The following is a 25,266-nucleotide window of genomic DNA, read 5'->3' as shown; positions in this document are numbered from 1 at the left end:
AAATAGCACATCAACGCGTACAAAGAACGAACAAAAATTGGATTTTCCGCGATAACTAGATACCCTTTACACGATTCGTTCTGATTCCCCCGATGAGTTCTATGAATTTCCTCTTTTTACCGCGCATAGATCCATTTGTCTTCGTTTGTACCGTCAGCGTGGATTGTCATTCGTTTAGCCACGTCTGAATTCGCTCCCGGTGCCCGAAGATAATTTCTACGAGCGGGATCAACGAATCGGAGAATATAAAAAAGCGACGAGGAGAAACAGAAGAGAGGGGGATACGTGGAGGAGGAAGAAGAACGGAGAAAGACGTGACGAGCATCGGGCATAAAAAAGGAACAACAACTCGAAGAAGGAAAGCTTCGTTAAACAAGCATCCGAACCGAAACTAAAACCCACCGAATAAACAAAACGATCGTTTAAAATCTACGATAAAACGGGATCGTAAAGATCCGGAGTCGCGTACTTTCGATATATCCCGCGAAAACGCAACTACGAAATAACGCCTGAAAATTAATCAAAATCTCCTAGATTATCGAAAAAGACTCGTCGAAAATTGTTGAAATCGAAACTAAAATCTACCGGACGAATAAAGAATAATCCAAAATAGAACCAACGGAATCGCCGCTACAAAATAACGCGTCGGAATCTCCCAGATCGGGAAAAAAAATTCGAAAAATCGACAAATAACGAGGCATCGTACTCGTGCGTCGATCGACGCGATTGCAAATGAAGCAATTACAGAGCTAAAGAAAAAATCCAGGGAAAAATGGAAAATTCGAAAGGGATGGCGAGCAGAGGAAGGGTGAAAAGGGTTGGTACGCGTCTGTGCGCGCGCGCACTCGCGCCACATGCAAATAAGCGTAGCGCACGTCGCGCACACCGACGCGGCCGTACAAGCTCATAAACAAAACGGCCGCGTTTTATTGGAATGTCAAAGCAGGAATATTGGTATTCTTCGCGGGGACTCCCCAAAATATGTACGGTCGCGGGCTGCATGTTAATGGCCGGAGGGCGGGGAGGCCGGCTAGGCCGTGTATCGGTCTCTGTTCTCGCATCCGGTTGTCAGCACCGGTCGTTAGATCACCGGCGCCACCGGCGCGGCGACTCGATACGAACATCACCTTTCCATTCTATGTTTAGCTCTTTGCCTTCGGCTTCGCGGACCTTCCCTTTTCCGTGATTGGCAACGAGCTGAGGGCGACGGAAATCGGACGGTACCGAACGCGACCGACCCACTTCCGATCGAAACCGTGTCGATTTCGAAAATCTCCCGCGTTTCGACCGACGAACGTCGCGTGGAAAAGTACCGTCGGACCTCGTGGGAAACGTGGAAAGACGGGGGAAGGGGTGAAAGTAAGCGTCCGCTTCGAGAGAGTCAGACAGACGTATGTGTATACGTATATTTCGATGTTGTTTTATATGTAACATGATTAGATCGACATTTTCTATTCTACTCCGGATACGTTTCAAAGTCTGATTACAGAATATTTTTTTTTTTTTTTTGATCATTATTGGTGGGTGATGGGTATCGTATAATCTGTGAACACGTTTGTTGTTGCTAACATTATACGACTAACGATTGCCATAGTTGCATGCTATTTTCGGTGAAGACGTCTTTATATTAACCAGTTAGCTGTTGCGATATCTTTGAAAGCTTCGGAAAGCGTGTACCTAGAATGTGTCGCAAAAGCGACGACGAGTATACTCGTCGAACATAGAGTACGCGTGGCTGTTATAATATGGAATTGAGTTGTAACGAAACGACTGTTTTATTTTTTAATTTTATTACTGACAGGGCTCGTCGTAACGCAAGATATTGCCGTTTCTTCGTGACGAGTATACTCGTCGAAACAGCTAACTGGTTAAGTAATAATGCTTATTCGAATACACAGGCCGTTGCTCTATTTCGTCCAAACGCAAGGAAAGTAAAATACCAGAATTGTGTCGTTGACGTTACTTAACATATTCGAGACCGATAGCATAGCGTATATACCGAGCGGTATCTCGCCGCAATGACAAACAACGCGTGTATGTCGTCAGTATTTTCAGGCAATTCTCAGACAATTACAAGTATAAATAACATTTACTATACCTATTATATACATATTATATCATTTTCTCGCTCTTGAAATAAATATCATTACTTTTTGCTTGTTTATCTTCTTAAAATTTTGATTAGGAATGTATTGTGTAATTATGATGTTGGATGTCGTGTTTTTTCTGTTCCTACATCGAGTAATTTCACCTATTTTTTATTATAAATGCAATAAGGTTTCTGGTCATCTGCGAGAGTTCTGTTCAAAAGTCGTCGACCTCGAATGTGTTAAATAATCGAATCGATGCAACGTATACGTCAGTGACGGTGAATGAATTAACGTGATCGTCCCTCATTTTGTCTATTGTTATCAGAAATGCGACAGGCGAAAAGGATCCATACCTAAACAAAGAAATTGGAAAAATCTTGTAATTAACTGGAATTAAGTGGATTTGAAGGAGTTGCTTCGTGGAAAACATAAATGTAACGCACGTTTAGAAATTACAGAAATCGTGAGAATGGTTAACGTGCCAATAAAGAATGTATATGGTAATAAGCATCGATCGGTACGATCAGCTGTTGTCCTAATAGCCGTTGTGAATCCTCCCCGAGCGAACGGCACAGATAAACCAGGCCTCCCCCGTCTCAAGGGAACATTCTACGAGGCTCGTTCTCTTCTAAATATTGCAAACGTTTAAATAAAGCGGAAAACTGCCATACCGCCGTATGTCAATCCGCACTTCTCCAACGCAATCTGTAATTTTCTGCGATCATCCTCGCGCCTTTTTATCCGATTTATTGCGCGAGCAGAACGTGCGAAGCTCGCCCCTTCGGAAAATTTCTATGCTTCGGAGATTTAATCGAAAGAAGAAAAAAGAATTGAATCTCCACCGTTCGAAGCGTATTACGGAAATCTGGTAAGCGTTCGTAATTTTCGAGGCTTTTTGAAAAAAAAGGCGATCGAATCTCGTCGCGGCAAAAATTTGATAGCAAAAGAGAAAAGAAAATGAAATTGAACCGAAACGTTTAACTCGTAGAATTTTTATAGAAATTCGATAAACGCAAGTTCGCGATATCTGCGTTGACAACGTTTCTAAAAATCTCCACGATCTGTCTCGTTCTTTCCTAATTAGGAAAAGAGTGCGATCAAGCTGTTCAGGATTGTTAGAGAAATTTCATAAATGCGAATAGCAGGATATTTCTAAATAAATAAAAAATGTCGTGATCGCAGAGGGCTAAAGAACATTTTCCGATCGGATCGTCGAAAAATCCAAGCTGCAAATGTTGGAATTGGCCGCGAACGAGAACCGACGAGACATTACTCTGGCAACGCAAATAATTGTATTAGCGGCCGTCTCGGATTCGTGTATTAAAGGGTTTCGAGCTCGGGAACGGCGCTGGATACGCATGAAAGTCGCGTCGGCATTCGTAACTCGATTTTCGTAACCCGATCCCGTATGGTAATGCGTATTCGGCGCGCTACGAAAACCGGGTTAACGTAGGCGAGAGAATGTTTAACCTGGTCGACGTAGGATGCGTATTGTTATTTTAATAGGCATTATTTGATTTTAAAGTTCAGTGAATGCCAGTGTGTTGCTGAAGGGGGATTTGATTGCTTCGCCGATAAGGGTCGAACCCTATTATTTTCGTTCTCCAATCCCTATTTCGTGACAGCGACGGGGCCTCGTACGGACGACGCGTTCGCACATTCTGAAACGGCTACTTTTCTTTTATCCCGCCGGAAGGAACGTCGATGCCTCTCCATCGAGGAGGGACTTTCGTCCGAATCGTTCCTTACGAAGCGACCTAGCTTCGTGCGTTTCGTTCGGCTTTCAAAGTGAAAAATAAATTGTCGGCTGTGAAATTGAAATTAGTTCATGTGGATGGAAAGTGCGATGGAATTCTGTTTGGAAGTGCGCCGTTGTCAGAATACGATCAGATATCAGATTCGTATGTTTGATTAGTTCGATCTCCCGAGAAGCCAAACCGATCACTTTCAATTTTTATTAATTTCTTAGGAGAAACTAAAACAAGTAATTCGTTCGTTGGAAGAAAGAGAACCAAATTCTGTTTGAAGATGACTTTATCGTTTCGCGGAAACATTTCATTGTCAAAGCGTGGTATTTAAAAGGAAAAAGTATAGGGAAAAGAAACATTCAGGTAAACTAATTAGAGACGCTGAACTCGTCAAAGAAAGGAGACAAACCTATCAGATATTACGTGACAGAGTCTACTATGAAAACTCAATACCGAGAATTATATAACTTCTAGACAAAATTTAGCGTGGGAAAGAGTAGAAGCGAATATGAACTCGTTTTTAATTGCACAACTTAAAAATCATCAAGATTTTTCGTACACACATTTGCTTACATATTACGATAATATATTATATATTCCTTTAGTTATATATTTTCCGTTGCAATGTTACAATACGTATTTTACCTGCTTTCCAAAATCTAAAAGTTGTCAACCCTAAAGTGACCATACGTCTGATGATGACTGCTGTAAATCTATTTGATCTTAGCTGTAACGAAAGAACTCGTGTCCCTTGACATTTTTCACAAGTGTCTGAAATATCTTTGAAACTTTACAAAGGACGAGTATCAAATCTTTGTACGTTTTTCTATATTTTATTCGTGTCGCAAAAACAGAATTTATATTATTTATCTCGGAAAGAATCTGTAGAAAACAGTTGTTTGTTTCGTGACTCGTTAGTCTTTCCCCTTTCGTTTCCTTTTTCTCATCAAAGGGTATTTCGGTCGATCGAACGTAGCCGTATTTCGGTCGAAATTAGCGTTGTGCTAGGAAAATCCGCTGGAAGAAGGCCGTGCTTCTGTATGCCGGTTGATTTGCCGCAAAGGGGACGAAATAGACTAAAGGGAAGAGGGGTTGAGCCGCTAAACTCGCCTCCTGTAAATAGAGTCTAATCAACTGCGGGCCTTGGCCGATCGACCAGATTTCAACCTAAAATGGCCCCATTGTACCGCATTCGTACACTCCACGCGCTCCTATTTCCACTGCTTCGCCTACTTTGTTAAATAACGGCACTGCGCAACTTTCTCTTTCCTCTAGAACTTGCCACTTCTTATCGGGCACGTTTCAAAGACGAAAAAAGAAGAAATGGGTGCAAATATATCGAGCATTAACAGTTCGTATCTTGTTATTAAAAGCTATTAATTGCCGAGTCAATTGAACGAGAAGTTAAGGATAGTTTGCATACTTCTCGAGACGAGGGATCGATATAGCGTGAGATTAATAATCCTTTTGGAAATACTTAGAGAATAGCCGATCACGAAAGACAAGCTAAGAGAAAGAAACGAAGAAAGAGACGAGTATGAAAAAGTAAGAATTGGGTAGGTTTAATATTTGTTAAAAAGAAAGCACTTTGTAAAGAACAATTCGCAAAGTACGTGTATCCTTCGAGGCGATTTTTCAAAATAATTTCCAAGCAAGTCGAAAACAATAGAAAACTGTCTAAAGTAATTTTCTAATCTTAAAACGATGCACGTTCAATGAAACGATTAGAGAAAAATGCAGCGGAGTAAAAACGAAAAAAGCTACAACAATATCGACCAAAATTCGGCCGTCAGCTTTTTCTAGAGTCGTCGACGACGTTAACAAAATCCAGGGTCCTAGACAAATACCGGGCCGACGATAATTTCGACGTTGGGGTCGTCGCGAAACGAAGTTAGACCGATCGGCTTCTTGCGGGGTGAACAGACCCGGCGAAGGATAATTAAGTAACGCAGAAGGGTGGCTCGTTGGGGGGTAGCTCTCGTAGAGACGCGACCACGAGACGCCCCCGTCTTCTCCAAGCTTTTTTCTTTCTTCTCTTTCCACCGACGACGCGGAAAAAATATTACACGATATGTATATCGCGGCGAGAACGGAAGGGGACGAAGAATTCATCTTGCTAATCTGTTTCGGCGACAAGCGTAATTGGAAAGAGAGCACGAGGGACAAAGTATGGTTGTTGCGGTCGGAGGAAGATCGTTGCGGTGATCGAAGATCGTGTCACATCCGCATGCACCGATGGATCTTCTTGTACAAGTTTCGACATTATAATTTGTTAGATGATGTAATATCGACGCGTGATTTGTCACGTGATTCGTGTGTTTTTGTGGGAGAAAAAGACTGTATGAGAGAGGAGAGAGCAAGTACGCGTACATTTATGTAGATAAGATAATCTTTTTTATTATTTTCTCGTTTGAATCGATCTATCTTCGTCGTTAATCTTCGCCACTAGACAACTTTGAAATGGTAAAAATTGTAACTTTTATCGTTGAATAGTCTCAATTGGTGACAATTTTGAGGGGATAGTTGTAACGTAAATTCTTTCTGTGAGTAAAGTTCGACGAGTCTGGCTTGACAAATTAGTTTTCCGAATTAGCCGAGTGTAAAGGAAAGGCTGTCAAGACTGTAGCTTGATTTCGTTTAGCGTAAACTCGGAAACAGGCGGGTACTCCTTTGCCGCTGCGAATTTACTTTGTACAATTACATCAAATGATGCCTGGAAAATGTAAATGCGAAAGGGATGCGGGGGCAAGTATGCTAATAACGTGACCTATCTGCGCGATAGTCCAGCATTAAATCTACCTTACATTCCCCTACGTAAAGGCATATCTATTCTTGTATTTCTAGCTTCCTGCCTCGTTCACGCCATTGTTTCTCCTTTATTTAAACATCCCTTAAATATTCGTTCGATCGAAAATATAGGAAGATTTTGTAATTCATAAATAATTGGGGAAAAAGTAATATCATCGTAAGTGGAAAAAATATTAAGCAAATCCGGAAGACTCGCCGAGTCTGAGAATTGAAACAATTGCGAACAGAATGTTACATTAATGCAACGTCGATTCTTAATGAGTTGAACCAACCATCTCTGGAAATTTAGACCTCGTCGAGAACAAGTACTCAGCCCAATTAAAAATTCCTCCTCCAAACTCTCTCACCACCTCGTATCTCTTTAACTCTGTTCCTTTCGCTTCGTTGTTATTATTTATCTACGGATCCGCGAGCGCCAGCTACCCTCCGGCTAAAGAAGAGCGACGCGCTTAATTTCCAAGAGGGTGGCAAGCAATAATCGCCGACAATAAACGCGAATCGCACTTGATTATTATGATTGTTCGACTCCTTTCTGCAGAACCCTCAAATAACTTCGTTTCTCGTTAGTAGCCGGCTGCCACCCCTTGTACCAGTGGAAACGTAGGGAGGATCCGTGGGCGGGAAGGGGGTGGCGAGGGTGAAGTGGGGGATCGCCGTTTCCGTCCGCGGGGCAGAAGTCGGGGGTGAACGACTGCGTTGCAATTTGAAAAATTACAGCCACCGACCAACCACCACCCTGCCAACTCGCCCACACATTCCCCGATCTTTTGCATTTTTCGTCGCCTGCAGGCGAACGTTGCGAAAAATGAAAGCTAATCTGACGATCTATGATGATTCACAGGTTCGTGCGAATCGTGCAAGTTGGTCCAAGTTTTTAGAATTTAGTCATAAGGTTAGAAGTCACGGGAATTAACAGACTGCGAACGTTTACGCAAATTGATATTTTTATTGACGCGTTAAATATGTACGACGAGTACTACGCTTCTGACGTTCTATATATTTTTTCTCGTTATGTGCACTTTTGAAGCGTTAGATCTGAATGTATAAATATTCGCAGTTTAGTGATCAACTACGTAAACCGTACAAAATAGAGTAAAAGAAAAACGTTACGAACATGTATATTTTAAAACGTACGATTATTTGTGTTTCTTTTATGGAGCGTGAAAGATCGACCAGAAAAGATAAAATCCGGTGACTGCTGCAATGAAATTAGTTAAATTAATTCATTCGATCGCGTGTTGCTTATTTTACTACAGGTGTCGATGGTATTCTCCAGTGACGGAACCGTGTCGAGCGTTGTACCCCAACCGTAATTTTACGGGCAATCCCCGATCAACTCAACACGCCACGCAACCCTCGTATAATCAATCCGTTTAATCGGATTAATTTGTTAGTCGAATAAGACGCGACGATCCGGTTATTTTCCCGAGATCGCTTGTCTCTGATTCTTGTTTGTTTTGTCGATAACTTTATTTGAATATCCCTGGCGACCCTCGTAAAATGTCTACGGATACATTTCTTAATGCGTTTGGCTTACGTACGCCTACATTATACTTTCATCATTTGAAAATCGACATTCCAGACGACGTATGAAATTTCTGCATACGAAATAAATACATTTTTCCATTACCGAAACGTAAATTTTTAAATACCGAATTTTTGTTTAACGAAACTTTAAGATTATTCGTGTTAACGATAAAAAGATGAATACTCTTTTTAGAAAATAGCCAGAAATATTATTTCCGAATAGATGAGATTTATTTAACTATCCAAATACGAACGTCAAAATTTATACTTCGATGAAATTTTCTATACGTTAATAAATTTACTGATTCTCGTTAAAAAGATTCGAAAGGATCTTTTCATCTGTTAGCCTAAGGTAGATACAAGCAAGATTCTCGTTGATACACTTGACATTTCGTAGCAATTATTATCTTCTGTCCGATCTTGCCCGAGCAACAAGACTATATCATACTCTACCACGAAACTTTTACTCCAGTCTTCATGGAAACACGCCATAAATTTGTGCGGTTTTCCGTACAGAAGCAACTTTCCTAAAAGAATCGTGAAAAACTGGTTTCTGGAACTCGTGTTAGGAAACATCGTCGATTAATCAGTTTAATTTATACCGATTCGAAATATTCCGATAAAATCTTTCTCTACCAACAAATATAATATTTCTTTCAACCAGATACTTCTATTTTCTATCATTTCTCGATCATAATTCTCTTACGTGTAATAAAACGTTTCGTTTAACGTAAATTTAATGCTAAACAGGTGGATCTTTACTGAAACGATTAATCTCGTTCCTCCTTTTATAAGGAAGAACAGGACGAATTTCTATTACAACCAACGAAACCACTGAAAGCGAGGTTTTTTATACAAAACGCTCTCTGCTTGTTTCTGCTTGCGATTCTACCATTACTCGAATATTATCAAATATCCACCAAATGGATGAACAGCAAAGACCAAATACTCCCACTCACCTCATTCTTCGACGTCGTCTAACTCGAACCAAAGCCTTCCGCCACAAAGCTACAAAAACTTTCGCCTCTTTTTAACCAATTCCAAATCTCCAAACGCAAGCCCTACTAACATTCTCGCAAAACAAAAAAAGACACACGAAAATTTCACTCAAACCTAATGCCTTCGTTGCAAAACTACATGAGCTCCCATCTTCGTTTAGCCAATCCCAAAACCCAAAACAACAAACACGCCGAAACTCTCCGAATAAAGAAGAAAAGATACAAAAGCACGTTCACCTGGAACCTCTTCGCCAGCTAGCGAAAGCCGAATTTTCATATCGAACCCGGAGGACACGTGCGAGGAAGCGGAGCATTTGCTCCGATGGGCCGATCGCAATCTCAGCGATGATGCGATGTACCTACCTACCGTGGCGGCGTACCAGGCCAGGTTCGCGGTACGTGTTTGTCGGAAATTCTCGATTACGCGAAGGAAGAGGGCCGGTTTATTACGAGCACGTGGGAGGACTCGGCGCGGCACGTAACGCGGTAGGTAATACGTGTTACTCGTGGCTGGAGAGTGCCGCCCCGGAGTTGCTCGTCGGCGGTGTGTATGGCGTGGTTGAACGCGTGGTGTATGGTCCCGGGCTGCTGTGTGGCCGTGGAACACCATAAGATAGGGTCTCATTATTGTAGCTGCGGCGCAATTCGCTAAATTGCCGCCCCTAGGCTTTGGGGTTCGAGCGTCTCTAGTTGGCAAACGGTCGGCTTCCATCGCGGCCGACTAAACCGCCGGACCAATTAACTTTCAATTAGAGGACGGAGATAACTCTTATCGCGTCCGCGAGGGCGGATTTTATGGGCCCTTCTTTACCCCCCGGCCGACGTTTATGCTCGCGCTGATGCATGGCCCTCGAAAGGGTTAGATACCGATCGCTACGCGCATAAAAGTGATATTATCCGAGATTCAAGAAGCGACTGTTCCAGGTCGCGGCTAGCCATCGTTCCCGTAAAACGGATCCAAGTTAGACGAATAGACGTACGGTACGTGGGTGGTTCGAGTTACGCGTCGCGTTAGTTATTTCGTCGTTTCGCTTCGCTTTCGCGCTTCCTATCGATTTTTAGAGCTAGTTTATTTCGTATAGATCTTTAGATTTTTAGCAGAGCGGAAAACGCGAAACGTGGAGTTCGATAGAAAAGCGGTTCGTTGGAAGATAAGGATCCGTCTCGATACTTCTGCAAGCAAGTCGTTATAAAATACGTGGAATTACAGTAAATGCATAGTAAAATCGTGAAATCAATCAGCCATCGAACTACGCTTACGAACCTCAACTTCGAATCATACTTACTCATACCTGCGCAAAGAATAGGAAAAGCTAGAGAAAACACCATTGTCTCGTCCATAACGATGAACGCTACCTCTGAAACACAATAAGCCACGTAGACGATAGACAATTTAGAAAACGTTTTCCTGGAAGCCGTTCTTCCCGAACTTCGTCGGAACAGCTCCCGCTTATCTCTTTCTTTCTCGCATACCGATTAACGATCGCGTCTACGATGCTTAGAAATCGCCCCGTTTTGCCTCGTTACCGATCGCCTAGACTCGACCGGCCAGGAACAATGCCTCGTTCGTATTGTTCGTCGCGTAAACAGACACACGGCGCGTTGGTCAGACGAGAGAGACGAACAGCCAACGTACACGGGACATCCATATGTATGATTATGAGGACGGGAGTTATCACCGAACGCGGAGGAGAGAGACTCGAACGAGGAACGAGCCCGCAGCTAAGTTCATATTTGTGCATTACGCTCACGTGCAACGATACAATAAGGAATCCTTCGTATCGGGGGATGCATGCTAAGTACCGGTCGCTCGTTGCACCCAGCCACGGACGGATCCTCAGCCGCACGATTCTTTCTCGTGCACAGGCCGCGATCGTCGCGCCTCGCGTTCCCGGGAAAAGCCTGATTGGATGTTCGATGAATTAATTCCCGGCCGGCTCGAGTCCCTTAACGACGCGACGCTTGTTGCTCACGATTGAATTCCGCTTCGAGAGAAAAATAGCAGTTGAGAAATCTTTTGTCGCTTAGCTTCGGGTGTAGGATCGACAGAAACCTGACTAGATATTCGACGAATTAACTTCGACACGTCGCGAATCTTCTTGTCCACGAATTCCACTTTCAGGGAAAAACTACAGCTGAAAGGTATTTCGTTGTTTGCCTGATCGTTAACCCGTTACGAGTCAAGCGATCATTTATCGAGGTGTTACAGGTGCTTCGAGATTTTGAAATTTCATAAAATTACAGCAATCTAGGTAGAAAGGATTGCGACCAGAAGAATATCGAGCGAATTTTCGTGCAACTCATAGTCACGATGTTAAAAGCAAATATTGCTGTTAACGCAACGTTGACCCTTGTCGGATTAACTCGCCCGTATCTTGGATATCGCGAAGGGGAAGCGGCTGTCGAGGATCGTAGATACGAATTTGTGTTTCTTGGGAGATTATAGGTAGATACGTGCAGGGTGGTAGAAAAATCCGTTCGAAAGTTTGAGGATAGATAATTGTAAGGCACTAATGAACGTGTATGGAGAAGTTGGCATTCCGCAGTGTAGAACTAGAAAAATCTACCAAGTGTATTATTTATCAACGGTTTAAAATTTGTCTTAGTCATCGTAGCCTTAGTGATGGACAAAGGCCAATCACGGTATGTAAATGTCGTCTGTAAGCATTATGATTAGACTGCGGATGTGATCGGTGTATGCACACGTTATAGTGTATTCAATTGATTTAATCTTTTTAATCGTGTCTGCATAAACACCCCTAGTCTGTTTTACTGTTCTGCTTTGTTCCTCGATCACCTAAACTCTGCTAGGCACTTGAATAATTTTTAACACTTTAGATAAATATATTTTCTCGTGAACTACTGTACTACGTATACTATACTACGTATTTATAGTATAATTCTACCATTAAGTTACGGAAGAAGCGTATCGAACAGCATATAGCACTACGCAACTAATGAAAATGAAGGATGGCGTCAAGGAAGGGTGTGGGTGCCGCAGTCAATTACACGTGTAGCGAGACTCCCACCTTGCGGGCAGAAACGCGAAATAACGCAGCGTAGTGGTTATTTTCACCGGTGTCTGACGAGGCGATTTTGCTCGCCGTTCGTGTCGCATTTCGTATCGATTTCTCGGCTATTTTATTACGTGTCGTGCATTCTCCGGCATAATTGCATAAAGACGTTGCGTGAGATAAATCGACGATCGAATCGGCGATTGAGTAACAGAAAAAGTCGCGGTTTATGAATAACCATGAGACAGGGCCGATTCGCCGTGTCTTGTGTCGTTTCGCCGTTGCTCCCAAGTTAAACGGAAATAACAACGCACGTTATTTCTGCCGTATCGAATACGCTTCCTATTTTCTATTAGCGCAACCTTGCGATTTCTATTCAGTGGAACGAGCGTGTATGGTGTTTGAAAATTTATCCAATACGATGTTATAGAAATGCTATTTATAGAGAGCGAAGTGACTTTAAACTGTTGCATGTACTAAAATCACGATTTACGTTTTAAACGTAATTTACATTATGATCAGCTTCGATCGCAGATATGGAAGAAAATGATCTCGCTTATTTTCTTAAAAATCAACGCGATATAACTAGATCCACGATCTCTGTGATAGAAGGAATTCGACGCATCAATATCGGCGGACGCTTCGAAAACAAAAAGAAAGCCCGTCCGTGATGCAATTTGAGCGTCGAACAACTCCCACGTGACCGTTTTAGCAATGGCAGCTAAAGACTGCGACGAAAAAAGAAAAAGGGAGAAGGAACTAGCGTGCTCTAAAAAACACGTGATTTTGGTAAAAGGCAAAAAAGAAAGACAGCGTCACAACAAGCGGCTGAAAAAAGGAGAGAAAAGAACGAAAACAGGTATCGTAACGCGTCCATTCATTCCTCGGAAGATCGATACGAAGCGCACTATGCCGCTGCCGAATAACGCGAATTCGATTATTCTCGTCGATTCGAAGCACTTTCTGAACTAAAGCAGGACGGAGAGGAGAAAAAGAGGAAAAAACGGAAAAACCGGGCAGCAACGGACGATAGCTCGTCGGCGAAAGCGGTGAAAACTGCATGACACGGCAAGGGTTAAGAATCGGCAGGCGCGCACGTGGCTCGCTTACGGGCCACTTCCGGGGAACGTCGCCCTTGGCTCGCGACAAGGTAGTCTCTCCCAGGTTCGTAGGTATACGAGCCGACCTCTTAACCATCCGGCAAATGTCATTAGTGGCGGTGGGCGGGGCCTACGCGGCGACCGAGGTAACCGCGACCGCGACTGTGTGCGGCGCTCGCCGCACGGCCGCTCTGTCTGTCAACAAAGGGTGCAGTGACGCAAGCAGGTCGAGAGAGAGTGCGCCGTGTCGGTGTCGCGGCGGCGGCGGCGGTGGTAGGCGTGGTAACAGAGCGTGACCGCGGCACGCGATTTGTCGAACCACCCTGTCGTGGGCGGAGTCGAACCGCCCGCCACTCGGCGCACGCTCTCGCGCCCTCTTTCTCGCTCTTTTTCTCGCCAACGAGGTCTGTCTCGCTTGCCCCGACAGGGCTCGCGACACGGCTCACGTTACACAGCCGGTACAGTCCGGTCTAGTCTGTCGTTCGGTCACGAAGCAGCCGTTTAGCTGTCTGCGACCCCCACGTCCGTGGCGTACATCGGGCGCGTGATTCGAGCGATCGAAGGGACCGTCCCGTCGACGAGGACCCGTAACAGCTGGTCCACGACGCGAGAGTCCGAGAGCTTAGAGTTGTTGACACGCACGTGCGCGCGCGTGAGCTCTCACGTCGTATCACATATAGACACGGACAACGATACACGTACTCGCGTATTCGACCCGGTGGTGTTCCTTTCGTTTCTCTTCTATACGGTATATCGGTTTTCGGGGCTCGAACAACCGCGTGCCAACAACCCTCGATGCCGACGACGTTCCGGTGGTTCGACGACGATGACGCGGGAAGAGGACGGGACACGCGATGGACGATGATGCGCGATAGAATGTGACTATCGTTTCGTTTGGTGTGACCGCTTGTTGTTTGGTGTTGTTGCGTTTGAAACGCGAACTTGTTGTTGTCTGCCTGGTGGTGTACTCGACAGACGACGCGCGGCAGTGTGACAAACAGTGACCTACGATAATCTCGAAGAGAAGAGAAGAAGGAAGAAACGAAAGAAGGAAGAGGGAAAGAGAAGGAAAGAAAGAGGGATAGGAAGGAAAAGAGAAACGCACCAAGGAAAAAGAGAGGATAGAAAAAGAAAGAAAAATGTTGCCGTATCAGATGGCCATGGATTATGGGGGCTTTCAACGACAAAGCCCGGTCGGGGTCGGTGTCGGTGTCGGCGTCGATGTCGGCGGACCCCATCAAGGGGCCGCTGGGGCGCTCAACATCAACCCCGCGTTCACGCACTCCTGGTTCGTACCGGCGGACCTCTGTGTCCCGTACAAACAGAGTCAGGGTCCTCTCCTCGAGCCAGGGCATGTTGTTTCTCTTATACTTATTTTTCTTACTATCGTATATTTTAATAGACGTCTTACAATTATTGGTAGTTAACGTTAATAATCTTATTCCGACGTTACGATCTACCTAGCCCTTTCGATGCGACGGTAGGGGTGGGATCGAACAAACCAACAGGGGTTGAATTCCTGCCGGTTGACGACCCTTTGGAAAACGATACTTCAAACGGGTGACGGGGTCGTCGTTTAGATCCCGTAATCGCCATTGTTTTCCGGGCAAACGAAAGGGTCGCGACGACAGGATCCATCGACGAACGGTTGGTAGCTTTGGCGAACAAGAGGGGAAACGTTGTTTTCGATTTGTCGCCTCGCAACTGACGAGAGCGTTAATCGCGAGAGGGGTGAAACGCGTGTCTGCGTTCGTGGAGGAGGCGCGACCCTTTTCACACAGGTCCAACCCTTTCCCGCCGTCGACGAAGATGTTCGCGGTAATTTGTCACTCGTCTTATGAATACTGGTCCTTGAATTTCGTAAAGGGTTGCGAGAGGATTTTGTCAAGATTTCATAGAAATAATCAAGGAAACTTCGATTATCACATACGCCTATATATCTTTGTCTAATTACTTTTATTTAAGAGAAGGATAAATGGTTGCCGTGTATGGTTTGATAGTTAATTTTTTAATAGAACTGCCAATCGGGATTCTTCGATTCTTTGTGTAGTTAATACACGATTACCAAGATATTTGTCAAATCTAAAGTAGCATTGGTTCGTAATATAGCAATCATTGTGGAAGTATGCGATAAATTATTATATTATTGGATATTTTTCAAGGATGTTGGTATCGTGAAATCAAGTGCAGTATGTCACATGAAACAAAGTTTCTAGAGCTTTCTATAACGATGCGTTTAACAAATGATTTCGTGAAAGTCGTATGACGGATGATCGGGTACAGCGTACATTATACAAGGTCATATTTTATCGCATTTTACGCTCGTATGAGAAAACAGGTTGGACTAAGATGACATTTCATTAATTCATCAATAAATTGTGCCACTTATCGGTTTCTAGCAGCGAAAGGGCTAGAGATGCGTAGCAAACTGCTCTCTCGAGGTAGATCGCGACGATTTACTCGATCACTTAACCATAAACCATAAAATACTTCAACACGACTTTTATCTGTTAAGGAAAGACACGATAGTTCCCAATCGATACATTTTTACATATACAGAACTTTCTTATTAAAAAGTATCAAACTTCAATCGATGCACAGAGTATTTCTGAGTATTTCGTTCAAACTGGAAATTTTTCTCAATCGTCTGATAATCCAATCGCTCAAAACCTATACCGATCAACCTTGAAACGATCATTTATGCCGTTTCTCTGTAACAAGTAATCTTACGTATGTAAATAATTTATTTCTTGAGAAATTGGATTCGAATCGTGTATCCAAGCAATGAAATTGCCAGTTTATATGCGACTTCTGAAAACCTGAATTAATAATATCCATCGTATCGATTCGTTGGAAAAACTGTCTAATAACTGTATAATTTATATTTCCTCCTATGCTTCATCCTTCTCTGTTTCTTTCTTTTGATTTTCTTCGTTCTCGTACATTTTTAAGCATTCTAAATATCCAAGCTAGAAACACTGTGTGCATCAAGAATCAGGTCGAACAAATTTCCACTGGTGTCCAGCCAGCGCGCGAGTAATGTCTTCTTCGAGCAATCGATTTCCCCGTCGATTCAACCAACGTCGTCTTCGTCCGTCGTCTCGACGTTACGATTCAGACAACGATAGACATTAATATGTGACATACGTAGAGCGACAATGACGTCACTTGAGGCTATGCTGTAAATAGTGCGCTATAAAGTTGATGTTCTAACTGTAAATCATTCCTCGCGCGCAGGATGTCGAATTTTTATCAGGCTATCAATCACCGTCTTCGTTGGAGAGCTCGCACCAACGGTGTGATAGCGTTCGAATATTCCTTTATTTTTTTCCTACTTCGATCGAACCTTCCATCTATCTTTCTTCTATTCTTTATTCTCGTCGAAGGAGAAATCGAGAAAAGAAATCAGTCGAACACTGATTGAATAATGAAACGACGTAGAACTGCGGAGGGAAAAAAAAATGGTAACGAAGGTGAATTTTGCAACGAGAATCGAATATCCGCGGTTTCGTTGCTTCATCCATCAATTTGCATACGTATCCTCTGCTTCCTCTTTTTTTCACTGACATACGTGAACCACGAGTTTTTAATGGCGGTCGCGCGAAACCCACGGAACAAAGGAGTACCAGTAAATCCAGTTTTCACTTCGATTTATAAACGAAATAGTATAACGCGGCTCTGCCATTCGTTCGTCGCGCCGCAAACGAACGACTGCGTCCAAATGGTTCTGGACGTCCACGATGTATCCCATGGATTCGATCTTCCCGTGGATCATCGATCCGCGAGAGCTTGATCTTCGTTCCCTGATGTGAAACTAATTTCGTGTAGATTCGGTTGAAATCGATGAAACGACAATCGCAGATCATTTTGATTCGAAAATTTATAGTTATAGCGGATACGTGTTCTGACGGATTCGAACATCAAAACGATTAAATATGTAGGTAGTTTCGTATATACGTAGATTCTTATGACAGTATGTATTTCGGTTTTCACGTGTTTCGTTTGTCGGTCCAGTTCTTCAGAACACGCATCCTCCTTACACAGAATAGCACTGATTCTGTTACTTATTATTCTAGTGTAATTTTCATTTTATTTGCCACGCGAGTAATCCTCATTTTCCGTAACGTTGTACTAACGTTGTCTGTGAATTCGTCCAATTTTCAAATTGTCAAATTCAACCGCGTGATCCCCCCCCCCCAAAAAAAAGAAGACAAAAATAAAATTCAACGAGGATCCGGAAGGAAAGTGGTCGTGTTACGAGAGTTAACAATTTCGGCAATATATAAAAGTGGCGCACGATTACCGATACAAACGCAGTTACGTAATTGGCCAGTTATTAGGAGCAGGACCAGCCATTCTTTTTCCCTGATAATTGGCACGATCTCCGTATAAATGGCGTAATGATATCTTTTACGCGTGGAAATAACGTGTTTCTTGCTTCCTCGACATTCTTTTGCACTGTGAAACACGATGTTCAAATATCCGTAAATTACAGGTCACGAGCTATTAAAGGAATGGCGATGATTAATTAAAATCAAACGGTAGAGAGAATCCTCTGCTCCTGTTTATTTCTTTTATTCCTTTTTCTCTTTCATATAGCGAATAGCGCGAATTTCAGCTTGGCAAAAGAGAAGATCTCGATTATGTTTCGTGCGTACGAACGATTGTAATGAAGCTTTACGAGCCTGTAAAGTGGCCGAAAATATCATCCACCCGAGTTTTTTGCCGGTCGAGATATGATTTTATAGGGTAATATCGTTCCCCTTGTGTTCTTTCCGCGCTGCTATTATCAACCTAATAATTCAACCTCTGACAAGCGGAAAAAAGCCGTTTCCGTTTGCGCCTAGTTTCCCGAAAGGCTCGTTCATTTGTAGAATTTTAACGAACTACAAACCTCGCTCGCTGTATATGCGTTTAATTGTTTTTCTCAGCTCGAATCCATTTAAGACTGAATAATGATTGATACGGTATTTCCATTCGTCCCGTTATTCATCCGTTTCTTCCTGGTCTGGAATTTGGAAAAATTACGTTCTTCGTTTGTCTGGATTCTTTCTTCATCCGCATCGATAAAACACAAAAGACACGAACTCGTTCTTCGTCCATAAAATGCGAACATCTGTTCTATTGAATATATGACTATCGAATCTTATACCAAACCGTATAGCGAACGATATATCAAGACCACTATAATATCCATGGAGGACACACTGTCGATAATGATCGTAGTAAAACAGCGTTGTTGCTGAGAAACAACGCTTGGCAAAATTCTACCTACATTAGAGGCGATCGGATACTTTCTACGACGAAACTTCCAATCTTGCAAAAACCGTCCCTTAAACAATCATCTTTCAAACGAAAATCTCTGTATCTCGCTTCTCGCTCGAGTTTTTACGATTCTACCGCTTCGATTCGGATTAGTTTTACTCCGTAAACCGTTGAATCACTTGGACGTCGAAAGCAGACGAGGAGTCTCTATTTTGACGCATCCTCGTCAAAGTGGACAGGGTGGTCGGTCAGGTATCTACGCTGCCGTAGAAGAATTCGTCGGATCCCTCGGTGAAATAGCGTCGCCGGTAGCTGGTCCCAAGAGAGCTCTGTCACAGCGAGTGGATAATGGGAATTGTGATGGGTGGCGTTGGTGGGTACAGAGGGCTGAAGGCTGGTAAACCGATGGTACAGATGAGTACGTCACGCCACGGCAGTAAACCCGATACGATTAGAGAGGAACGCTGATGCTGACGGGGCATCCCGGGGAGCCGTCAACACTACCTTCGTATTTTCAACCCCGCCCTCTTTCCATTATTCCTCGCTGTTCGTTCTACGGATCCGATCACCACTCTCGACTTCAGCCCCGTTATTGCGCTCATAGTTAGACATACCGTGGTAGCCATAGGAGGGATGAAAGTGCCTTAATGCAGGACGAATCGCAGGATCGGTCCTTGAGATGCCGAGAAACCGACGGTGGTTGATTGGAACCGAGGTTGCAGCTCCGACGAGCTTTCTTTTGATTTTTGATTTTTGTGCTTGACGCAGATACATACGGTCGAATTTCTTTCAAACTGTTCGTTTGGAAGGTAGCATCAGTCACGTTTGGAGAAGTTGTTGACAATTTCAGTTCTACATAGGCAGAATTCTTGAAGATCTGTTTGGAATCTAGAAGATCGGTTTATTTCAACTCTTTGCTTGATCGTTCGGTTGATCGTTTACAGTCATGTCAACCACTGTAACAGCTTATTAATAACTGTATCAGTTGGCTTCATTGACTGAATTTTATGATTGTTCGCAGAGTAATTGATTTGTTTTACAAATTTGACCGGTTGTAGTGTTTGATCCAATCTTCCTTAGTTGTGTTTTATAAGAATTCCACTGCGTTCGTCTAACGAGAATAATTGAATAATTTATGGAAAATATCGTGGGAAAATTTACTCTGACACGTGGTAGGTATATTGAAAGTAGAATAGGATTGAAATTGTCCGACTAAATTAAAGATAGGTAGAAACGATAAGTTAAAAGTTGTTATTCGACTAATGGAGTAAGTGGATGACAGAAATTTTCGAGTAATATGTTGCTATAATTATAGCTCAGCGAGTTAATGACTAGATTGATAATATCAAGCTTAATATTTCGTCTGACTACGTACAGTCACGTTTCACTTTCATACTCGACGTTTCCAGAATGCTCGGTGTATAATTACGATTAATCACTGTATAGTATGTTTCCTTGTGCTTTTTCGTTAAACGCAGCTATCTAATATTTCGTTCTGCTATTTTTCAAATATTGCTCGATCTCAAGGTAACATCTTACCGACATGCTTATCGTTATCAAATAAAAGCATACTAGGACAAAGAGCAGTGACCGCAAGTTCTGCCTGAGTTTGGCGAGGGTGTTGCCGTTACGGGCCTCACGTTCCCGGAAGTAGGGACATGAGAATGTCCGGATGCAAGTTGTGAACGTGAGACCCCTAGGAGACTAGACTCCAGCTTTCCTCATGCGTCAAACTGTCGATGATTATTCGAGACAGGAAGTCAAACAGGATTTTTTTTCGTATGCAGTACGACACTTTGAATCGTTTCTAAATTTACGCCAGATTTCACGCGTTGAAATCGTTGACGTAACATAAAATTACTCGAAACAAGAATTCTTACGATTCTTACAACTCGACTGCATATTAAAATTTTCTTACGATCATTTACTCTTATCCCTAGCTGCGAAATTCGGGACGAAAAACGTCTTTAAAGAAAGACTTTGAACATTTAAAAAGATCCCTAAAATTACAGCTGAACCGCGATTCAGAGTTTCCCTCTTGCTCATTCACTGTCGTGTCTCGTTCGAAAATTCAAGACACCACCATCGGTGGAATCAACGCATGTAGCAAAAACCCCCAAGTAACAACCCCAAAGACCGATAGATGTCCCGAGTGAAAGGGGATGAATCAAGCGCGTCACCTCGGCGTCTAGTTTTCGGAGGTCAGTACCGGGGAGCACGATCAAGTATATCGAGCGTGTGTCGGGTCGTAACGTGGCCACTATCGAAAATGCAAAAGGGGTTCTTCCGGCAGAGGGAGAAGCTACGTTTCGTCCGAGTCTCCGAGTACGTTTACCGAAAGTTCTCAGGCTCGACCTCCGCCCGGACGCATCGGGAACCACATCACGTAGACTTTAAGCCCTCCCTTATCTGCGCGTCATCAAGAACCAACTTCCCTCTGTCTCTCTATCCGGCCTCTCTCTGTCTCTTTTTCCCTCCGTTTCCCTCTTCCCTGTGTCTATATATACGCGTGTACCTCTCTATATACGTGCCTTTATACGCGTATACCTCGGAGGTCCACGCTTTTTCTGTCTTTCATACCGTCTTCCCGATTTCTTTCTTCATCTCCGTTTGTTTCTCCTTTTCCTAATTCTTTTTTCTTTTCTTTTTCTTCTTTTTTTTCATTTCTTCTCCTCCTTTCCCCTAGTCGGTGCAGCGTACGCTGATGCGCGCGACTACCTCGTGATTTACATCGCCGGATGTGCTGGGATAATTTAGTGGTTATCGTATTGTCTCTTTTTCCCTCCTCCTTGCTTCCACCATCTCTTTTTCCACCACTCGCCGCGACTCGCTCGTTTTCTTCGTGTCCATGCTGGATGGGATTTCATTGAGACACCGCCAAGCCGTGGACGAAATATTTTTCCAACAGCGGGCCCTTTTGCGTCCACGTTTCACTCGAATAGGCTCGAATTCGGCTCGTCGCTGATTTTGCCAGGTAGATACGTTAGAAGCGGCTAAAGGATGCTTTGCAAACGTTGCGCATGGTTTTGCGTGCTTTAGACTGCGTTCTAGAATGGTTTCTCTTTGAGTTTGATAAGATTCGAGAACTCTGGATGCAGTCTGCATCGCACGTAGCGATACGATTGGATTATTTCCCACCATTTGCTGCTAAATATTCAAACGTTAATTTAGAGCAAATACGATTATACAGTTCTCTGTTCGGAAACAACGCGGGAATCTTTCGATTAAAAAGATTTCGTCTATCAACAAGACGATGTATCAAAGGTTCCTGGGAGCGTAAGAAACGGCTAACGTTCACAGCAACGTTGGAGACCTGCGAATTTTCCCTCGTTATCGAGCCGGCCACCGGAAATGACATTTTCTTTGTCGAAGTGGTACAAAAGGCCGGGCATCCGATAGCCAAAAGGGCCGCGAAAGAAAATTATGTCGAAACTGGAGCCGTAACATTAGGAGCATTGTATTGTAGCGCGAGGCTACGACTCCCACGGGAACGGGTAGGGAGGTTTGGTCCTTCTCCAGCTCACGTTCGCTCCTCCATATCGGCGCACACTTGGACCGGAACACACGGACGCGGACGCGGAGAGAAGCGTCGACGGGAATGGGACGTGCCCTCAGGTGGTGCTTCGGACCGGCAAATGAATTGTTTAATTGAATTAGCCCGAGTAGTCGGCCTACCGCGCCCGGCCATCATAATTCCCTCGATGCTTGCTAATTGCCCGCTCTTTTCCCCGTTTTCTTGCTGCACGATACTATAAATAATAAAACCAATAGCCTTCGTTTGTTAGGCTCGGTTAACTTCGAATGTGCATTTCCATTTCACCAAGCACGTGCCCTTGTTTTATACGCCGGCTTCTAGGTCGAGATTCGGTCACACCGATACGGATGCCAGAATTTGTAGTGCTGCGAAGAAATACGCGATCCAAGTAGACTTATTCTTCGATTCTCTGCTGCTATGTACGAAAATCTCATTGAATATGATTTAATTATAACGAATAGACTATATGTATAATATGTTTGTGCGTACACTTGTCTAAACTTTGTATAGCGGTATTTAGTATTATTCTCAACATCAGTGTTATTTTGTACTGTAGCTTTTTGAACACGTAAAGGGCACAAACCCGTGAATAAAATAAAATTAAAATTATTACGTATGGAATCATTCTGCGCTTTAGTTTTATTGGTTTTTGAAACTCTATCGAGAAGAAAAACCGTCGAGAGTGAGTTTGGTGGATGTATAAATTTGTTAGATTTGAGGCGAAACGCTTTTCACGGACAACAGATTCACCTGTAATAGGACACGTCGTAGTTTCGTAGATTCTGAAAATTTCGTTAGGCAAAACGATCACTCGGAGTGATATCGACGAATCTATAAATTTTCTAGATTCGAGATCGAACAATCTTCACAAATGATGATAGCGTTTCTGCTAGAACAAGCTTCGTTGATTCTTGAAATTTTATTAGATAGAACGATCATCGACGTACTACAGAAACGTACAATGGTTTAACATACTATCGACATTCGATCAAACGAATGATTCTTCGGTGCGTCAAACTTCCATAAGCCATTCAGTTTTCGCATATTTGGCGTCTGACCAAAGATGTCCTATTCTACTTAAAGCAAGCGTACTCGCAACTGTCGCCTGCGTTAGCTGTGAAATGCATATGCAAGCACCCGTTTATGTTTAATCTCGTTATATAGCGAATATTTTTAACCGTTCCAAACGCAAAATACTCGAACGTTTCAAACGTTGTTTAAATAATATCTATCGAGATGCGACATCCATTTCGGTTTATGCAGACCGAGGGAGAACGTCGGGATTAAGAAGAATTAGCCCCCACCTTCTCGAGGCTATCATCAATAATTCTGGGGCAACTAGAAATCGGCGGATGAAAAATCCAACGGCGCGGCACCTCGATCGAAAGGATCGTCTCGATAACCTCGTCAGGATCCTCTGCTGAATTATTGATGGCCGGCACTTAGCACGGCCGAGAACACGAGGATCCTTATGTGTCCAAGGCGCGTTTGCCACCCTTCAACGATATGGCTACGGATATAGCTATGCCGTGGCTCACGGGGGTGAAACACGCCAGCGTTCTATCCCGTGTCCCATGGGAACCGCGAGGAGCCCTTGCCTTGGCCCGTTCGACCAGTCTGCCGCCCAATTTCAACAAATTTGACCGAAAGTTCCGCGTAATTTTATTTTCGCACTTCTGCAGACACGTCGGTGCTTCTCGTTCGAGGCTGGCCAGCTTCTAGGGAATACCTCTGGGGAAAAACGGACGCAGCAACCTTAGCCACCCATCCTTCGCGCCTCCCTTTCCTTTATCTTTGCACAATCAGCAGCGGAAGCCGCCTCTAATCGCACTTTGGCCCGCGTTCCGTGACCAAGCTCTTCGACGATCGCGTCGGAATTCCTCTTCCACGTTGGCAGCGTTATTCGTGTTCTTCGACCTCTTTGATTCTCGGAATTTCAGCGGAATTCTTCCTGATAATATCGAAGTTAATTCTTGATCCCGGGCTAACTTAGAATGGGATAGGATAAAAATGCGCGATAGCGAGCAGTGGGATTTGATCTCTTGGATTTTCAAAGGTTATTGATCTTTTATAACAGTCACATTGTTTTAGGGAAAGTGTTATATCGGAACATTCTACAAATAATATAGTTTTTCCAAGAGTTAGATCTAAGCTAGTTGATAATTTAAACTTGTCGCGTAGCGTTTGATTTTTTCCAGAGTTGATCACACACTTTGATATAAGATCGCGAAGATGTTTTACAAGTCGATAAGATAAATAACAGGTTATTACTTGAATTTAGTTTAATCTTCGATTCTAATATGTTCCGCGTTAAATTTCAATGTCGATTGCAACACGAAGGAATGTAAGATCCTAGATGGGAGGAGAAAAATATTTTTCCGTTTATGTTTTCTCGGTATGTAGGTATCGATCAAAGCCTGAGGCGTCTCGTTCTGAAAAGGTATCGTTCATTTCGTTGCATTAACATACAACGAGCAGCGATTAAGGCTGCAGATTTTTTTGCAATTCGAATGCAGGCAACAGTCTTGCCTTGCAAGGTGTTAGAAATAAACTACGTTTAAGATGAGTTTCAAATAAAATAAGTACGCAGTTTTCAAAGATGATTCACGGTTAACACTGACGCGGCATTCTCACGAACAACAACAAACGCATCGCAATTGATATCGCGATTTGCATGACGAATAGAATCGTTGAAAACATTTATCAAAAATAATGTTTTATCGAAAGCATTAAGAGACTGCTCGAAGATCCAATAGACGTACCGTGAAAGTTTTTTAACAAATTTCACTTGCCAATTTATTTTATCGTTATATCGTACGAATATTATGGTACTTTTAACGCTATCGTTTCAGTTCGACCGTTTTTTTGTTCCCTAAAACCGTTACAGATTCGACAACGAAGAAAAAAGAAATAGCCCGCATAGGACTACCAGCCTTTCTCATTTCCACTTTCCAATTGCTTATTAAAATTATACGGAATTTCTCCTCTATACGCAATTAGGCGTACAATTACTATGCGACTACTACACGATTGCTATGCAACGCGTGCAGCTGTCTACGATACAAACGTCCGATGATATATTATAGCGGTTTCACCTAGAAACGATGGAAAAGTACCCTATATTTTTATTTATAGACCCACGACAATTCATCTCTTCCATTCAAGAATTTTGTGTCGTAGA

General features: G+C 43.2%; 1 protein-coding gene across 5 annotated transcripts in view; it reads left to right on the top strand.

Annotated features, from left to right (window-relative positions):
* The window catches only part of LOC117158276 (protein trachealess), a 139,404-nt gene that overhangs the window by 95,972 nt on the left and 18,166 nt on the right, over positions 1–25,266 (top strand). Inside the window, exon 1 of one of the 5 annotated variants that reach the window (XM_033337002.2) lies at positions 13,760–14,573. The exons of 3 other annotated variants lie outside the window; for them this stretch is intronic. In XM_033337002.2, the coding sequence (XP_033192893.1) occupies positions 14,425–14,573 (149 nt within the window). In that variant the 5' untranslated portion in view covers positions 13,760–14,424. Of the gene's footprint in view, positions 1–13,759; positions 14,637–25,266 lie in introns of those variants that run through there. One more of the 5 variants, XM_033336998.2, reaches the window with a different exon arrangement.

Source organism: Bombus vancouverensis, chromosome 10 (assembly GCF_051014615.1).
Source record: "Bombus vancouverensis nearcticus chromosome 10, iyBomVanc1_principal, whole genome shotgun sequence".
In the NCBI taxonomy this organism is placed as follows: Eukaryota; Metazoa; Arthropoda; class Insecta; order Hymenoptera; family Apidae; genus Bombus; species Bombus vancouverensis.
The sequence above is the reverse complement of the archived record's forward strand: the minus strand, read 5'-3'. Positions and strand labels throughout refer to the sequence as shown.